The sequence below is a fragment of the Hemiscyllium ocellatum genome, chromosome 32, assembly GCF_020745735.1.
Source record: "Hemiscyllium ocellatum isolate sHemOce1 chromosome 32, sHemOce1.pat.X.cur, whole genome shotgun sequence".
Taxonomy (NCBI): domain Eukaryota; kingdom Metazoa; phylum Chordata; class Chondrichthyes; order Orectolobiformes; family Hemiscylliidae; genus Hemiscyllium; species Hemiscyllium ocellatum.
The window spans coordinates 6,711,940-6,730,666 of NC_083432.1; the positions used below are offsets into that span (position 1 = coordinate 6,711,940).

The window sequence follows — 18,727 nt, forward strand, 5'->3', positions numbered from 1 at the left end:
TCATTCATATGTAATGTGAATTGTTGGGGTCCACACACTGATCCCTGAGCTAACTCACTGGTCATTTACCTTCCACGCAGAAAATGATCACTTTATGCCTACTGTTTGTCTCCTCTCTGCTAACCTTGTCAGGGCACTAGCCCCAAACCCATGGTGCTTTATTTTTAAATGCTAATCTTTTATGCGAGACCTTGTTGAATGCTTTCCAAAAGTCAAAGAAGTCCAATGTGTGCAGAAGGGTGTGACTGAATGTTGCTTTGACTGAGCTTTATTCATTATTCAATCTGTTCTGAAATGATTATTTGATAAGTTTACAAGTTTCCCATGTCATTAACTTCTGTTGGAGGTATCTCACACACACACACACACACACACACACCTAATTGAAAATTAAGCTGACTGTTCCTGCCTTGATTGGATAGTTCCTAAAAACCCGTGAAACTGGAAAATAAAGAACTATGAAAATCAGAAACAAAATTATAAATTGCTCACAAAACTCAGCAAGTCTGGCAGCCTCAGTGTATAGAAAGCAGAGTTAATGTTTCAGGCCTATGACCCTTCTTCACAGCAACCCTCAATTTCAAACAAGGGTCACTGAACCTGAAACATTAACTCTGCTTTTTCTCCACAGATGCTGCCAGACCCTGCAGAGTTTTGCCAGCAGTTTCTGATTTTTGCTCCCGTGAAACAGCCAGGCAGAGATGTGTGCTCCAAGATATGAAAGCAGCAGTAGCAGATAGAGGGAGATTCCCACAAAACCCAATAGGCTGGAGGAGAAAGTCGCATCAAGAAAAAGAGCAGAACTTTTTCAAGCAAGGAGTCCATCAGAGAAAAGGATCATGAGCACAGAGGCAGGAAGTCTGAAAAAGAAACTCACAGAAAATACCATCAGTCCACAGTTCAGGCAGGAAGATGCAGTAGTTGATGCTGCTTCAGGAAGTGTTTCTAAAGCTAAGGTAGATATTGTTTTGAACAATAAGGGTTATGGTGAGAGGCCGGTAAGTGGAGCCGAGGCCATTATCTGACTGAATGATGGAGCAGGCTCACAGCACCAGACGGCCTACTCCTGCTCCTAGTTATTATGTTCTAAGATGGGTCTTGATATCTCCTGTATTGTTGTTCAGCAAGTGTGTTTCCAGTTTATATTTTTTAAAGTGGTGCGGGCTAAGAAACAGATCATTAGTCTGACAATAGGAACAGAGGAATCACTAGTGAAGGTTAATTCCCCTTCCACAATGCAGGTAGCTGCACGATAGACTGAGAGAGACAGTGTGTGTGTGTGAGTGTGTGTGTGAGTGTGTGTGTGTATGAGAGAGAGTGCGTCTGAGCATGCATGTGTGTGTGTGTGTGTGTGTGGCAGCATGTGTGTGTGCATGTGAGAGTGAGTGTAAGAGTGTGTGTGTGAGTATGTTTGAGAGAGTGTGTGTGAATGTGTGTGTGAGAGAGTGTGTGAGTGTAAGTGAGTGTGTATGAGAAGTGTGTGTGTGTGTGTGTGTGCATGAGCATGTGTGTGAGAGAGAGTGACTGTGTGTGAGCGTGTATGAAAAAGTGTATGTGTGTGTGTGAGCATGTGTGTGTGACTGAAAAAGTGTGTGTAAATGCGTGTGTGTAAGTGAGTGTATGAGAGTGTGTGCAAGTGCGCATGTGTTTGAGAGTGTGTGCATGTGCATGTGTGTGTGTGAGAGAGTGTGAGTGCATGTGTGTGCGAGTGTAAGAGTGTCTGTGTGTGAGAGTGTGTGTGTGTGCATGAGAGTGTGTATGTGTTTGTGTGAGTGTGTGTGAGAGTTGTGTGTGTGTGTATGAGAGAGTGTGTACGTGTGAGTATGTGTGTGACAGCGTGTGTGTATGTGTGTGTGTGTATTTGAGAGAGAGAGTGTAAGAGTGTGTGTGAGTGTGTTTGAGAGGGAGAGTGTGTGTGTGACTGTGTGTATGAGAGAGTTTGTGTGTGAGAGTGTGTGTGCGCACGTGACAGTGTATGTTTGGTGTGTGAGTGTGTAAGAGAGTGTAAGAATGTGTGAGAGAGAGTGAGTGTGTCTGTAAGTGAGTGTGTATGAGAGTGTATGCATGTATGTTTGTGAGAGAGAGTGTGAGTGCCCTACGTGTGTATGCGAGAGTATAAGAGTTTGTGGGTGTGAGTGAGTGTGTGAGAGTGTGTATGAGAGATGGTGTGTATCAAAGTGTGTTTGTATAAGAGTGTATGAGTGCGTGTGTGTGCATATGTGTGTGTGTGTGAGAGTGTCCGCGTGAGTGAGAGTGTCCGCGTATGTGAGAGTGTCCATGCATGTGTATAGGAGTGTGTGCGTGAGAGAGTGAGTGTGTGTGTGTATGTGCGTGTGAGAGAGAAAGTATGTGTGTGTGCACGTGTATACCAGAGTGTGTGCGTGCATGCAAGAGTGTAAGAGTGTGAGTGTGTGTGTATATGTGTGTGTGTGTATCTGAGAGAACAAAGTGTGTGTGTGCATGTATGCGCCAGTGTGTGTGAGAGAGAGAGAAAGTGTGTGTGTAAATGGGTGTGTGAGTGTGTGTGTTTGTGTGCGATTGTGTGTGCGAGAGAAAGCGTGTGTGTGTGCATTTGTGTGTGAGAGAGTGTGAGTGTTTGTGTGCATGAATGTGTGTGAGAGAATGCTTGTGAGTGTGAGTATGTGTGGGAAAGTGCATGAGTGTGTGTGTGTGTGTGTGCGCGCGTGTGAGAGAGTGCACATGAGTTTGAGAGCGTGTGTGAACAAAGAAAATTACAGCACAGGAACAGGCCCTTCGGCCCTCCAAGCCTGCGCCGATCCAGATCCTCTATCTAAACGTGTTGCCTATTTTCTAAGGATCTGTATTCCTCTTCTCCCTGCCTATTGATGTATCTGTCTTGATACATCTTAAATAATGCTATCATGCCCACCTCCACTGGCAACGCGTTCCAGGCACCCACTACCCTCTGCGTAAAAAACCTTCCACACATACCTCCCCATAACTTCTCCCCTCTCACTTTGAACTCGTGACCCCTGGTAATTGAGATCCCCACTCTGGGAAAAAGCTTCTTGCTATCTACCCTGTCTATATCAGGCACCAACTCAGAGACACCTCCTCCTACTGACCCCTCAAGCACTCTCACCTCCCATCACCAAACCATCATATCCCAGACCATCCACAAACTCATCACCTCAAGGGATCTTCCACCCACCAGCTTCCAACCTCATAGTCCAGGAACCCCACATCGCCCAGTTCTACCTCTTACCCATGATCCACAAGCCTGGCCACCCTGGCTGACCCATTATCTCAGCCTGCTCTTGTCCCACTGAACTCATCCCTGCATACCTTTCCACAATCCTGTCCCCCTTTGTCCAGAAACTCCCCACCTACATTTGAGACAACACCCACGCCCTTCACCTCCTCCATGACTTCCGTTTCCCCGGCCCCATGCTTTATCTTCACTATGGACATCCAGTCCCTATACACATTCGTCCGCCATGACCAGGGCATCCAAGCCCTCCATTTCTTCTTCTCCCACTGACCCAACCAGTACTCCTCTACTGACAGTCTCGTTCAATTGGCTGAAATGGTCCTCACCTCAACAATTTCTCCTTTGAATCCTCCACTTCCTCCTGCCAAAGGGGTAGCCATGGGCACATGGTTGGGACCCACCTATGCCTGTCTCTTCATTGCGTATGTGGAACAGTCCATCTTCTGCTGCTACACTAGTACTAACCCCCACCTTCGACGTCAAGTTCACCTGTACTATCTCAGGCATCTTCCTCCCTTTCGTGGACCTCTCCATCTCCATCTCTGGCGACCGACTAAGCACAGACATCTTCTACAAGCCCACCAACTCCCACACCTACCTGGGCTACATCTCCTCCCATCCTGCTTCCTGCAAAAATGTTATCCCTTATCATCAAATCCTCAGACTCCGCCGAGGACATGCAGGTCCTGGGCCTCCTCCACCACCACTCCCTCACCACCCTATACCTGGAGGAAGAACACTTCATCTTCTGCCTCGGAACCCTTCAACCCAGGGCATCATTGTGGACTTTACCAGTTTCCTCATTTCCCCTCCCCCCCCCCCCCCCCCCAGCCTACCCCAGTTCCAACCTTCCATCTCGGCATCATCGTCATGACCTGTTCTACCTGTCAATCTCTCTTCCCACCTATCTGCTCCGCCCTCCTCTATGACCTATCACCTTCATCTCCACCCCCATCCACCTATTGTACTCTTTGTTACATTCTCCCCAGACCCACCCCCTCCCATTTATCTCTTCACCTTGGAGGTTCTCTGCCTTCATTCCTGATGAAGGGCTTTTGCCTGAAACGTCAATTTTTCTGCTCCTTGGATACTGCCTGACCTGCTGTGCTTTTCCAGCACCGCTCTAATCTAGACTCTGATTTCCAGCATCTGCAGTCCTCACTTTTGCCATAGATAGTTGGGGACTTGTCCAACTTAATGTCTTTTCGAATACCCAACACTTCCTCCCTCCTTATGCCAACCTGACCTAGAGTAATCAAAGATCTATCCCTACCCTCAGTATCCATCATGTCCCTCTCCTCTGTGAATACCAATACAAAATACTCAAGAAGAATCTCACCCATTTTCTCTGACTCCACGCATAACTTTCCTTCTTTGTCCTTGAGTGGGCCAACCCTTCTTCAGTTACCCTCTTGTTCATTATATATGAAAAAAGGCTTTGGGATTTTTCTTGACCCTGTTTGCTAAGGATACCTCATGACCCCTTTTCTCCCTCTTAATTCCTCATTTCAGATTGGTCCTACCTTCCCGATATTCTTCCAAAGCTTTGTCTTGTCTTCAGTTACCTAGACCTTCCGTATGCTTCCTTTTCCCTCTTAGCTAGTGTCACAATTTCACCTGTCACCCATGGTTCCCTAATCTTTCCATTTCAATCCCTCATTTTCACAGGGACATGTCTGTCCTGCTCTCTAATCAACCTCTCTTTAAAAACGTCCCATATATCAAATGTGGATTTACCCTCAAATAGCTGCTCCCAATCCACATTCCCCAGCTCCTGTTGAATTTTGCTATAATTTAGCACTCTTCCTTTAGAATCACTCTCGTCTTTGTCCATGAGTATTCTAAAACTTATGGAATTGTGATCACTATTCCCAAAGTAATCCCTCACTGAAACTTCAATCACTTGGCTGGGCTCATTCCCCAACACTCACATGCACACACACACAAATTCTAATATGACCCCTTCCCGAGTTGGACTATTGGCTCTAGAAACCCCTCCTGGATGCTCCTTATAAATTCTGCTCCATCTAAACCTCTAACACCAAGTGAATCCCAGTCAATGTTGGGAAAACCTGTTGCTCCTACATCTTTCCATAGTTTGTTTACGTATTTGTACCTCTATCACTGTTGGGAGGCCTGTAATACAGCCCTAACATTGTTACCACACCCTTCCAATTTCTGAGCTCTGCCTATATTGCCTCACTGCTCGAGTCCTCCGTAGTGCCCTCCTTCAGCACAGCTGTGATATCCTCTCTGACCAGTGACGTAACTCCTCCACCCCTTTTACCTCCCTCTCTAACCCGCCTGAAACATCAATATCCTGGGATATTTAGTTGCCAATCATGCCCTTCCCTCAACCAAGTCTCAGTAATATCAATAACATCATACTCCCAGGTACTAATCCAAACCCTAACTTCATCTGCCTTACCTACTACACTTGTCACATTAAAACAAATGCACCTCAGAATTCTATTAAGTTGATAAGACATGATCTGTGTGTGTATGTTTGAGTGAGAATTTGTGTGTGTGTGCATGTGAGTGTGTATGTGTTTGTGAGAGTTGGGGGGTGGGTGGGGTTGTGTATGTGTGTGTGTGTGTTGGGGGGGAGTGGGGTTTGTGTGTGTTGGGGGGTGGGTGGGGTAAGTGGGGGTGGTTGCACAAATGCATTTTCTCAGCTTCTTAAATATTCACGCATGGGTAAAATGTCAAATTATAGGGGTGGGAGATCAGGAGGTAGTGATCCCCCACATGGGACCTTCTGAGAGGCCCATATCTGAGAGACCCCCAAACAGCTACCTGTGAACATCAATCAGCCTCTGACCATCACCCCCTCACCTCTGGAGGTGTCGGAGACCAGGCGGAAGGAGGCTCCACTCTTCAGCGATACTCCCCTTGAGGTACTCCTATTGGGTGTCCAGGGCAGAAGGAATTTTGTTTTGCCCAATAAACTACAAGAGACAATTGTGACTGACCAATAGCAGCCTGGACAGAGGAGGCTACAGAGGTCAGCAACTAGAAAGAAGCTGTTGCCAGTGCCACAAGAGGATAGGGACATTGAAATAGGCCATTCAACCCTTTGAGCATGTTCTGCCATGAAGTGAAATCATGGCTTACCTGTGGCCTAACTGCATATCCCTTAATCTTTTGTTGAGCAAAGTTTTTATCTCGCTCGGATTTAATATTAACAACTTATCCAGCATGTTTGTGAAAGAAAGTTCCAAACATCTCCTGTCGTTTTGGTTTGGAAGTTCTTCCTAACATCTCTCCCAAATGGTCTGACCCTAATTCTCTGACTGTATCCCCTAGTCCTAGAATTTCCAACCAGCGGAAATGTTTATTTTACCTATTCTCTTCTCCTGTTCATATCTTGAAGACACTGATCAGATCACTGCTTAACCTTCTAAATTGTAGAGAAAAGACAGGCCTAATTTCTATAAACAGTCCTCACAATTAACTCCTGAAGTCCAGATATCACTCTTGTCCACCAGTGTTGTATTTCCTCCCTAAGGTATGGTGCCCAGATCTGCTCATAGTGCTCTAAGTAGGGCCTAAGCAGCTTTTTGTATAACTGCAGCATAACTTCTCCTTCAGTCCCCTCGGTATAAACACCAGTATTTCCATGGCTTTCTCGATTATTTTCTGCACCTGGTTTGTGCCATGTTAAAGATCTTTGCACCTGAACCCCCAAGTCTCTTTGGACATTCTTTGTATTTAACATCTATGCTTTTTTTTTGCTGTAAACTGGATAACCTTGCTTACACTTAACTCCATCTGCCACAGTTCTGCCCATTCACTTAGATTAGGTTCCCTACAGTGTGGAATCAGGCCCTTCCACCAGCCCTCCGAAGGGTAACCCATTTTCCTTTGAAAGATGCACCTAACACAATGGGCAATTTAGCATGGCAAATTCACCTGGCCTGCACATCTTTGGACTGTGGGAGGAAACCCACACAGACATGGAGAGAATGTGCAAACCGCACACAACCAGTCCCCCAAGGCTGGAATCAAACCTGGGACCTTGGTACTGTGAAGCAGCAGTGTTTACCACTGAGCCACCGTGCCGCCCGAAGTCAATCAATATCCATTTGTAGTTTGATGCTATCACCTACAGAATGTCACCTACATTTGTGTCATCAGCTAATTTGGATATAAAGTTTTCTATGCCACTATCTGATCATTAATAAATGATGTGAATAATCCAGACCAGAACAGATCCTTGTGGGACACCACTGGTCACATGTTGCTAACTTGAGTATATTATGTCCACTTTCTGTCACCTGTCACTTAACAAAATTCCTGGTTATGTCAGTAATTTGTGCTCAATTCTAATACCTTAACAGTTAGCTAATAGTCTCTTTTGTGGGTTTTTATCAAAAAGCTCCTAGTAGTCCTCATAAATGACATCCATAGACATAGAGGTCTACTACCTCAGTCACCTCTTCAAAACTTTTAGTGAGACAGGATGAATGATCTGTTGTACTCCGCCAGGGCCCATACCACTGTCTACCCGAAGCTAATTCACACTTATCGGGGTGTGACACAATTGTAAGGCTCTCAGTGCACAGGGCTGTATTTCAGGGGCATCTCCATCAGATACCTCACATACAGTCAACATCTGTCACTTCATTGCAGCTACCAATGTAACACGGTTGTACTGCTTCCCTCCTAGTTCACACTTAAAACAGAGTGGGACAGTGGCTCAGTGGTTAGCACTGCTGCCTCACAGCACCAGGGACACAGGTTTGATTCCAGCCTCAGGTGACTGTCTGTCTGGAGTTTGCACATTCTCCTCGTGACTGTGTGGCTTTCCTCCGGGTGCTCCGGTTTCCTCCCACAATCCAAAGATATGCAGGTTAGGGTGAATGGGCCAAGCTAAATTGCCCACAGGGATGTGTAGGTTAGGTGCATTAGTCAAGGGTTAATGTAGGGGAATGGGTCTGGGTGGGTTACTCTTTGGAAGGTCGGTGTGGACTTGTTGGGCCAAATGGCCTGTTTCCACACTGTCAGGATTGTATAAAAAGAGTTACAACACCTTTCATCACAACTGATAGAACACACACATCTGACAGCTTTGCACTAAAGGACAAAAGCTCAGGTCAGTCATTAAGGACGTGATAACAGTGTTTGGAAAGTGGTGACAGCATTGGTGCAAGTCAGCATGGATTCACTAAAGAGAAGTCATGCTTGACAAATCTTCTGAAGGCTTTTGAGGATGTGACCAGTAGAATAGACAAGGGTGAATTGGTAGATGTTATGTATCTGGACTTTCAAAGGGCTTTTGACAAGGTCCCACACAAGAGATTGGTAAGGAAAATTAAAGCTCATGTTATCGGAGGTAATGTATTGACATGGATAGAGAATTGGTTGGCAGACAGGAAGCAGGGAGTTGGAATAAATGGGTCCTTTTCAGAATACCAGGCAGCGACAAGTGGGGTACCACAGGATTCAGTACTGGGACCCCAGCTCTTCACAATACACATTAATGATTTGGATGAAGGAAATAGAGTCATAGAGTCACAGAGATGTACAGCATGGAAACAGACCCTATGGTCCAACCCATCCATGCTGAGCAGATATCATAACCTAATCGAGTCCCGTTTGCCAGCACTTGGCCCATATCCCTCTAAATCTTTCCTATTCAAATACCCATCCAGATGCCTTTTAAATGTTGCTATTGTACCAGCCTCCACCACTTTCTCTGGCAGCTCATTCCATACACGTACCACCCTCTGTGTGAAAAGGTTGCTCCTTAGGTCCCTTTTATAACTTACCCCTCTCATCCTAAACCTATGCCCGCTAGTTCTGGATTCCCCCACCCCAGGGAAAAGACCTTGTCTATTTACACTATCTATGCCCCTCATGATTTTATAAACCTCTATAAAGTTACCCCTCAGCATCCGATGCTCTAGGGTTCAGGGCTTTAAGGGGTAAGCCATTCAGGACTGAGATGAGGAAGAATTGCTTCCCTCAGAGAGTTGTGAACATGTGGAATTCTCTCCCACAGGAAACTATTGGGGCCAGTTCATGAGAGATACTTAAGAAGTAGCTGGACGTGGCCCTTGGGCTAAAGGGATCAAGGGGGATGGGGAGAGGGTGGGAAAGTGGAAGGGCCAAATGGCCAACTCCTGCATCTATTTCCTATGTTTCTTTGTTTCTGTGACAAGGATATGACCAGAAGAGATGCCCTTTTGAGCTCAGCGCCACTTTCCTGCTCTGGTCAGGTTTGTTGGTGTCAGCCAATGGGACTGCCTCACTTGGGTTGACTTTTCCACTTGGTGAGGCTTCACGCTTAAGCACTTGACAAGACAAAGCTGGACTTTGTCTGACAGACAGTTCATGAGCTGATCAACATGGAGAGGTTTTATCCCCAGCAGCGTGAGCATTTACAAATGAATAGCCTTTTCCTGAAGGAGCCATGTAAGACATTTGGGCTCATCTTGGGTTGGATGATGGTCCTGCCTTCCAGATAGTCAGGTTTATGAACATGTGCATTTCCTGTTTGTATCTAACATGATTGTGCCGGTGAATGGTGTTCCAGCTGGCTGGGCTGATCATGAGAACTCACACCATCTCATTAATGCAAGACAGGTTCCTGCCAGTGAGATTCAGGAAGGTTCTGAGAAAGCTTTACAGCACAGTCTTCATCTGCCGCCAGGAAACAGCTATTTGCTGTCCATCCAATTCCATTCTCAACCTGCCCTTGGAAAAACTCCAGGAATGGAATATCCCACCCCCTCATTGTTCATACAAAGTATCACAAAATGTTTCTTTCAGAAAGTTGTGTTAGATTTACAACTATAATGACACATTGGAAATATCAATTTAAAGAAGACTTATTCTTGCCTCACCCAATAAGTTACCTCCAGTCTCTTCTTTTGCTTTAGGAATGTTTTTAAAAGCTGACAGAAGGCAAAGGTAAAAACTTGAAGATCTGGGAAATTAGGCCTCACCAAGATGCAACAAGCAACATTTTCTCACAAAATGACACTTACAAAGAAAGCATGACCATAGTCCCATCATGCAAATCACCATCAGAAACTAAAAGTTGGTTTCAGCCATATTCGTGTAATATTGTTTACGATCTGATATTGAGAGTACACGGTATCCTTGCACTAATCTCCAATTCATTGGTTTTCTCTGTGGAATTAAAAACTGAAAGAACTGTGGATACTGTGAATCAGAAACAAAAACAGAAGTTGCCGGAAAAGCTCAGCAGGTCTGACAGCATCTGTGGCAAGAAATCAGAGTTAACTTTTTGGGTTCGGTGACCCATCCTCAGAGCGTGAATTCTGATTCCTCTTCACAAGAGCTGCTTGACCCTCTTGTCTGGCAACCTCTGTTTTAGTTTCCCTGTCGGATGTTGGGTGCAATATTATTCCGGAGGTTGTGAATAGCTCACATCTCCATCATCCTGCTCGGGTATGAGTAGATTCCCTAAAGTATGGAAACAGGCCCCAACAAGTCTACACCGATCCTCCAAAGAGTAACCCACCCAGACTCATTTCCCTCTGACTGATGCATCTCGCACTATGGACAATTTAGCATGGCCAATTCACCAGACCCGCACATCTTTGGACTATGGGACGAAACCAGAGCACCCAGAGGGGACCCACACAGACACGGGTAGAATGTGCAAACTCCACACAGACTGTCGCCCGAGACTGGAATCGAACCTGGGACCCTGGTGCTGTGAGGCAGCAGTGCTAACCACTGAGCCACCGTGCCACCCCATTGGTGGAGTTACTACAAATGTAACACTGTTGACTGACACCAGCCATTATTAATTATCCAGAGAGTGTTTGTTCAGAATTTATTCAATAAGTACATTAGTTTACAGGACTGTAACACACAGTCCATAATTAGTGATATTTGACATTGATATCTCTTCATTCCTGTAATCTCCATTTGCACTCTTATTTTCCTTCTCGTTTTGCCTCTGTCTCTTCACTGGGTAAACTGTTACAGGCAGGCACCCTCCCGTGGGAACTTTGGCAACTCTTCAATAATCTTCAATATCCAGCCTTGTTGAGCAACACAGGTGAACTCAGTCTTACATCCACACTAACTGCTGCTAACTCACTCAGTACAGAGCAAGTGGCACACTTACTGACTGGGCCAGGAAGGTTTCCCAGTCCCCTGAAGGAATCTCCAACTCTCAATTACACCTTTACGTGTTCTTCAGTTGTACACAGACTCTCAACAGGTGCACCATAGGAACAGGAACTGTACCGAGTCCCCCAACCCCTTTCTTACCCTTTGGTTACGTGAATGTCCCCTGAAGCTGGATGGGAGAGAATCGTACCTGTAAGAGCTGGTTCTTTTGCTCAGTGCTGGAGCTGGTTTCCTCAATTTCTTGCAGCAGCATTTACTATTTTTAAATGTTTTTGCTTTGTTTATGGAACTTATAAACATAAAAATCAAACAAAAATACTTTAAATGGGAGAAAAGAGAAAGAGTAGTCAGGAGAGACCATGTGGGAGGCCAGAGAATGGCTCTAGACTTAAAGATCAGTAAAACCCAAGCAGTGAACTTTGACAGCAGACTGACTGAAACTTTAAACATTTCTGCAAATTGGAGTCAGGATGAAGATAAAGAAAGAGTGCAATTTCACAGCTGACCTTGGAGAGATCTGATTACCAGAAGGACTCACAGCTGGGAGTGTCAGGAATTACAGCCTGATCAGCTCAGTGTTTGTTCTTAAATTTTTTTTTGTCAATATACAATAGTGAGTAGACTGAAGGTTTTTAAAAAAATGTTTTCCTGATCTGCCTCTTGATTAAGCTTTTAATAAATATAAAATGTAGGTATGAAGTGATCCTGGAGCAGTGTTTTTAGAGCAGTAAGACGGTGCTATTTTCTGGGTCTGTAGATTGTCAAGGTGTAACGATGGCCTTCAGTAGAGTGATGTGCTCTTCCTATTGGATGTGGGAGATTAGGGAGAATTTCCATGTTTGGATGATTGTGTCTGCAGGAAGTGTGTTTGGTTGCAAATCCTATTGGATCATATGGATCAGTAGTTAGAGGCAAAGACAAATTTACAGGAGCTAGGGGATGTGATGGGTGGCAATTTTAGGAAAGTAGAAAAACCACAGATACAGTCAGGTAGATGGGTTCGCTCCAGGAGAGGTAGGAGAGGGAGGCAGGTGGTACAGGATTCTCCTGTGGCTATCCCCATCTCAAACAGGTGTGCTAGTTTGGAAAATTTAACGGGTGATGGACTCTTAGGGAAATATAGCACGAACAGTCAAGTTTCTGGTAATGAGACTGGTTCTACTGTAATGAGGGGTATGCCAGGTTCCAAGTGATCGATTCTGATAGGGGACTCTCTATTCAGGGACACAGACAGATGTTTCTGTGGCCAGCAGTGAGACATCAGAATGGTGTGTTGCCTCCCTGGTGCCAGGGTCAAGGATGTCTCAGAGATATTCTCAAAGGGGAGAGTAAACAGTGGGGCATCATTGTTCATACTGATATTAACAACAAAGGAAGACAAAGGAATGAGGTTCTGAGGAGACAATATAGGAAACTAGGAAGGAAGTTAAAAACTAGGTCCTTGAGAGTAGTAATATCTGGATTACTCCTGGTGCCATGTGCAAGTGAGAGTAGGAATTGGAGGATAAAGCAAACAAATATGTAGCTGAGGAGCAAGTGCAAGGGACAGGGATTCACATTTTTGGAGATTTGGAATCTCTTCTGGGGTATAAGAAGGATGGGTTGCATCTGAATTGGAAGGGACTAATATACTGTTGGGGAGATTTGCTACACAGGAGGATTTAAACTAGTGGGGGAAGGGGGTGGGTGGGTGGTGCAGGGACAGTGGGACCCGAAAAGACAGTGAGAAACGAGATAACCTTATATTGGTACAGTTGGGAAGAAGAGTGAGTCAAATAGTCAGGACAGGCAAGAGCAAGGAAGAGAATAAGGCAAAACTGATAAATTAAACTGCATTTATTTCAATGCAAGGGGCCTAACAGGGAAGGCAGATGAACTCAGGGCATGGTTAGGAACATGGGACTGGGATATCATAGCAATTACAGAAACATGGCTCAGAGATTGGCAGGATTGGCAGCTTAATGTTCCAGGATACAGGTGCTATAGGAAAGATAAAAAGGGGAGCAAGGGAGGAGGGGGAGGGGCATTTTTGATTGGGTATAACATTACACCTGTACTTAGGGAGGATATTCCTGTAAGTATGTCCAGGAAGTTATTTGGATGGAACTGAGAAATAAGAAAGGGATAATCACCTTATTGGGATTGTTTTGTAGACCTCCTAATAGTCAGAGGGAAATTGAGAAACAAATTTGTAAGGAGATTTCAGTTACCTATAAGAATAACAGATGGTATTGGTAAGGGATTTTAACTTTCCAAACATGGACTGCCATAGTGTTAAGGGTTTAGATGAAGAGGAATTTGTTAAGTGTGTACAAGAATATTTTCGGATTCAGTATGTGGAAGAACCGACTAGAAAAGGCGCAAAGCTTGACCTACTCTTGGGAAATAAGGCAGGGCAGGTGACTGAGGTGCCAGTGACAGAGCACTTTGGGGCCAGTGATCATAATTCTCTTAGATTTAAGATAGTGATGGAAATGTGTAGCCTGACCTAAAAGTTAAAGTTGGAGCTAAGCCAATTTTGAGGGGATTAAGAAAGAACTTTCAATAATTGATCGGAAGATGCCATTCACAGGTAAATGGACAGTTGGGAAGTGGGAGATGTTCAAAAATGAGATAATGAGAGTACAGAGACAGTATGTTTCTGTTGATGTGAAGGTAAGGCTGGTGGGTGTAGGGAACACTGGGTGACAAGAGAAATTGAGATTCAGGTCAAGAAAAAGAAGGCGGCATGGATTAGATATAGACAGATGGGATGGTATACTCAAGAGGGAAATCAGGAGGGCAAAAACAGGACACGAAATAGCTTTGGCAGATAGGATAAGGAGAATCGAAAAAAGATTCTACAAATACGTTAAAAACAAAGGAATAACTAAGGACAGAAATGGGTTCCTTAAGATCAGTAAGGTAGTATATGGGTGGAACCGCAAGATATGTGTGAGATACTAAATAAGTATTTCACGTCAGTATTTAGTGAAGAACGATCTAGATACTAGAGAACTTGGACAAATAAATTGTGATAGCTTGAAAAGTGTCCACATTACAGCGGAAATGGTACTGGATGTCTTAAAAAACGTAAAGATGGATAAATGCCCAGGAAATGATTCCTGGGTCCCTGACTGAGATATTTGTATCTTCAAAACTACCAGTGAGGTGCCAGAAAACAGAATGGTGGCTAACGTGGTGCCATTATTTAAGAAAGGTGGTAAAGGAAAGCCAGGGAACTATAGGCCAATGAGCCTGATGTTCCTGGTGGCCAAGTTGTTTGAGGCAGTCCCAAGGGACATGTATTTGGAAAGGCAAAGACTGATTTGGGATAGTCAGCATGGCTTTGTGTGTGGGAAATCATGTTTCACTAATTTTGAGTTCTGTGAAGAAATAACAAAGAAGGTTGATGAGGGCAGAGGGGTGGATGTGATCTATATGGATTTTAGTGAAAAACATTCCACAAGATTCCTGATGTACCATAGCCCCCTCCAAAAACCACTTGGAACCCAGGGACAGCTAGCCATTTAGATAGTGAACTGGCTTGAAGGTAGAGGAGAGAAGGTGATGGTGGAGGATTGCTTTTCAGACTGGAGGCCTGTGACCAGTGGTGTTCCAGGATTACTGCTGGCTCCACTGCTTTTTGTCATTTATATAAATGATTTAGATGTGTACATAGGAGGTATGGTTAGTAGGTTTGCAGATGACATCAAAATTGGATGTGTAGTGGACAGTGTAGAAGTTTACTTCAGAGTGCAATAGGATCTTGATCAGATGGGCCAATGGGCTGAGGACTGGCAGATGGAGTTTAATTTAGATAAATGTGAAGTGCTGCATTTTGGAAAGGTCAATCAGGGCACGACTTATACACTTAATGGTGGAGTCCTGGAGAGTGTTGCTGAACAAAGAGACCTTGAAGTGCAGGTTCACTGTTCCTTGGAATTGGTGTCACAGGTAGATAGGATAGTGAAGAAAGTGTTTGGAACACTTTATTTATTGCAGAGTAAGAGTTGGAATGTGGTGTAACTGTACATTGGTTTGGCCACTTTTGCAATTTAAAAGGCATCTATGAAAAGGAAGATTTCGAGGGATGTGGGCAAAATGTTGGACTAGATTAATTTAGGATATCTAGTTGGCATGGACGTATTGGACCAAAGGATCTGTTTCTCTGCTGTACAACTCTATGACTAATCTTTACCTTAATCTATTTACCAGCTTTGGTTCTGTCACCTCACAAAAAACATAGCACTACTGTGCTGGAAGATCCCAGACTTGTAACTCTCTGCCTTTTCTCTCTCCACACAGGCTGCCTGACCTGTTGAGAACTTACAGCATTTTCCACTTCCAATTTAAAAAATCTCTCAATCTTGGAGCTGTGAAATTCACAGCTGAACCCTGCGTTACCACCTCCTCCCCCTACCTGAACTGCAACAAAGTGCTTCCTGACTTCCTGTTCTGAACAGTCATGGGTTAATTTTATAGTTTTATAGCTTGTCTAATTCACAAGCCCCCAGCACAAGCAACAGTTCCTCTCTAAAGCAAATAAATAATTTCACTGCATAGATAAACACATCTGTCATATCAAAAGTACATTTTATGTTCAAGTGAACTGTACAAGTTGTGCTCACATTCTATTGAATCCTGGAACATTTCTCGTACAGGAGCAGGGATGTGTTGTTGCAGTTATACAGGGCCTTGCTGAGGCCACATCTAGAATATTGTGGGCAGTTTTGGTCTCCGTTTCTGAGGAAGGATGCTTTTGCTCTCGAGGGAGTGCAGCGAAGGTTTCCCCTGGTTCCGGGGATGGTGGGACTGATGTACGATGAGAGATTGATGAGGTTAGCGTTGTATTCGCAGGAGTTCAGCCGAGTGAGGGGGGGAATCTCAACAGAACTAGACCGGGTAGATGCATTGAGGATGTTTCCAGTGGTGTCCAGAACCAGGGCTCACAGTCTGAGGATTCAGGTGGAGTATTTAGGATGGAGATGAGGAGACATTTCTTCACCCAAAGAGGGGTGAGCCTGTGGAACTCATTACCACAGGAAGGAGTTGATGCCAAAACATTGAATGTATTCAAGAGGCAGCGAGATACTGCACTTGGAGCGATTGGGATCAGAGGTTATGGGAGAAAGCAGGATTAGGCTACTGAGTTGGACGATCAACCATGATCATGATGAATGACAGAGCGGGCTCAAAGGGCTGAATGGCCTCCTGTTTCTACTGATGGGGGATGCCAAATGATCCACCATGTCTTGCATTGATTGAAAATGAGCTACACTGCTGACTCCTAAATTTGACTTTGTCAATGACACAAGACTAGAATCAGTGGAAGCCCACAGCGATTTTGAGACGTCTTTCTGCATTGATCTGGAAAATGTCACAAACAGGAACAGAATTGATCAAAAAGGCTAATGGAATGCTGGCCTTTAAATCTAGAGAACGAGAACACAAGGGGTTTGAAGGTTATACTGAGCCCTGCTTGGACCACACCTGGAGTCACTAAGCAGTTCAGGGCACTACACTTTCCAAAAGACATGTGGGATTCACGAGGGAAGAGGCTAAATTTACCAGAATCATAATTGACACTTTGAAGGCTACAGTACAAGTAGTGATTATACAAAAGATGTTGTACAAAGATTGAGTTTCCAATTCCTGAATAAAGACAAAAATATGATTGTTGCGAACCAAGAGAGAGTTTTCCAGCTCTGCATCAATGATGTAAAAATTATTTTATAAAAATACAGTACCCATCATTCTAATCAACCACTCGTTATTCTAATCTACTAATATACACCTACTTTAAGACATTAACTCTGTCATGTTAACCTTTTAAAAAACCACTAGAGTATTTCTGTACACAGGGCCCATTAACACAAAGGCAACAATTTCACTTTAATTCCAGTCTCCAATCTTCATGTGTATTCTCCCCTGGACTCGCTGTGGTTGGCACTGGGCAAGGAGGGGCAGAGTGGGTCACAGTAAGAGTTCATGCCACACAGGCGGACTGAGAGAGGGTTGCTCGCTCCACACTATAAACTCTTAATCCTGATCCGGACAAAGAGAGTGGCTGGTGACAGAGAGGCAGAGTCTTTGGACAACAGGTGGATGTGGCGATAACCTGTGGGTACAAACAGAAAAACAAGTTAAAATGGGCTACAAATTGCAGGGGAGCACTGACAGTGCCCAGCTATTCCCTAAGCCCTATCCACATAACCCACTGACTTTCTGTATTTAATAATCTTAGAGGTAACTTTGCACAGCATCAGCAGCACATCAGCTGGGTGTAACCAATCGCCCAACTTCCCACTGTGGGCAGGAGTCTCTCAGAATGGGAAATTGGCCTCCAAGATCCTGATGTAGACTCTAGGACTCAACAGCATAGACCTACACAGACACAGAAAGTGGGGGAGGAGGCATTCCTGCTAGTTTGTGCTGCACTGTTGTAGAAAATGTTTTGTTCTAGCATTCTGACAATCTCGCTGCTTTCCCCCCCAAGGCTGGGCATCACTAGGATGTAGTGGACAAAGCAGGGTAGAGTATGAAATGATGTGGTTTTCTATATGTTAGCCCATGTAATAGGCCACACGAACTCAGGCTCTTATTGGACAGCTATCAGGAAGTTTATTACAACCAACAGTGTGCAGTAATATGACATCTCAGACTTCTATAGTCTGAGGACTACACTTATTTAGATTACTATTTATTAGTGGAAAACCTCACCAGGTCTGGCAGCATCTGTGAAGAGAAATCAGAGTTAATCAGAGTTCACGTCCTGTGACCCTTTCTCAGAACTGTTGCTAGCTAGGAAAATGTCACTTTGTGTGCACAAGATAGGGTTTGGGGTGGGGAGTGGGGAAGGGGGGTGGGTGGAAGGAGTGATTGATAAGTGAAGAGATAGCCCAAAAGAGAGAGAAGGGTATGGGCAGCATGGTGGCTCAGTGGTTAGCACAGCTGCCTCACAGGGACCCAGGTTCAATTCCAGCCTCAAGCAGCTGTCTGTGTGGAGTTTGCACATTCTCCCAGCGTCTGTGCGGGTTTCCTCTCACAATCCGAAAGCGATCTGGTCTGTGCTGGACAAACACTAGAAACTTTCCAAAAACCAACATATTCATATATGAAGGTCACAAATTCTGATGCTTTGTCCTGGTTCAGAGTTGGGATAGCTGGCTGCAAACATATTGATTATGCTGTTGTAGCATTTTCTCTCTTTGTTCCAAGAATATATCAAGTACCTGAATATTATTATCTCAACAGGATGTGGAAGGCAGTTAAGAACAGGAGGAAAAGGACTCAGTGAGCCTGGTTTGAATTATATTTCTAAAATCTTAACTTAGGATCTTCACAGGTAGATGTGTAGTCATGGAGGTGCACTGGAGAACTTTCCAACAGATCATTTCCAAC

At 44.5% G+C, this 18,727-nt stretch overlaps 1 protein-coding gene across 2 annotated transcripts in view; it reads right to left on the reverse strand.

Annotated features, from left to right (window-relative positions):
- Window positions 1-17,079: 17,079 nt before the first annotated feature.
- LOC132830783 (1-phosphatidylinositol 4,5-bisphosphate phosphodiesterase delta-3-like) overlaps window positions 17,080-18,727 on the reverse strand; it is a 91,028-nt gene continuing 89,380 nt past the window's right edge. For both annotated transcript variants that reach the window (XM_060848629.1, XM_060848628.1), the window contains one exon: window positions 17,080-17,444. In XM_060848629.1, the coding sequence (XP_060704612.1) occupies window positions 17,356-17,444 (89 nt within the window). In that variant the 3' untranslated portion in view covers window positions 17,080-17,355. The remainder of the gene's footprint in view (window positions 17,445-18,727) is intronic.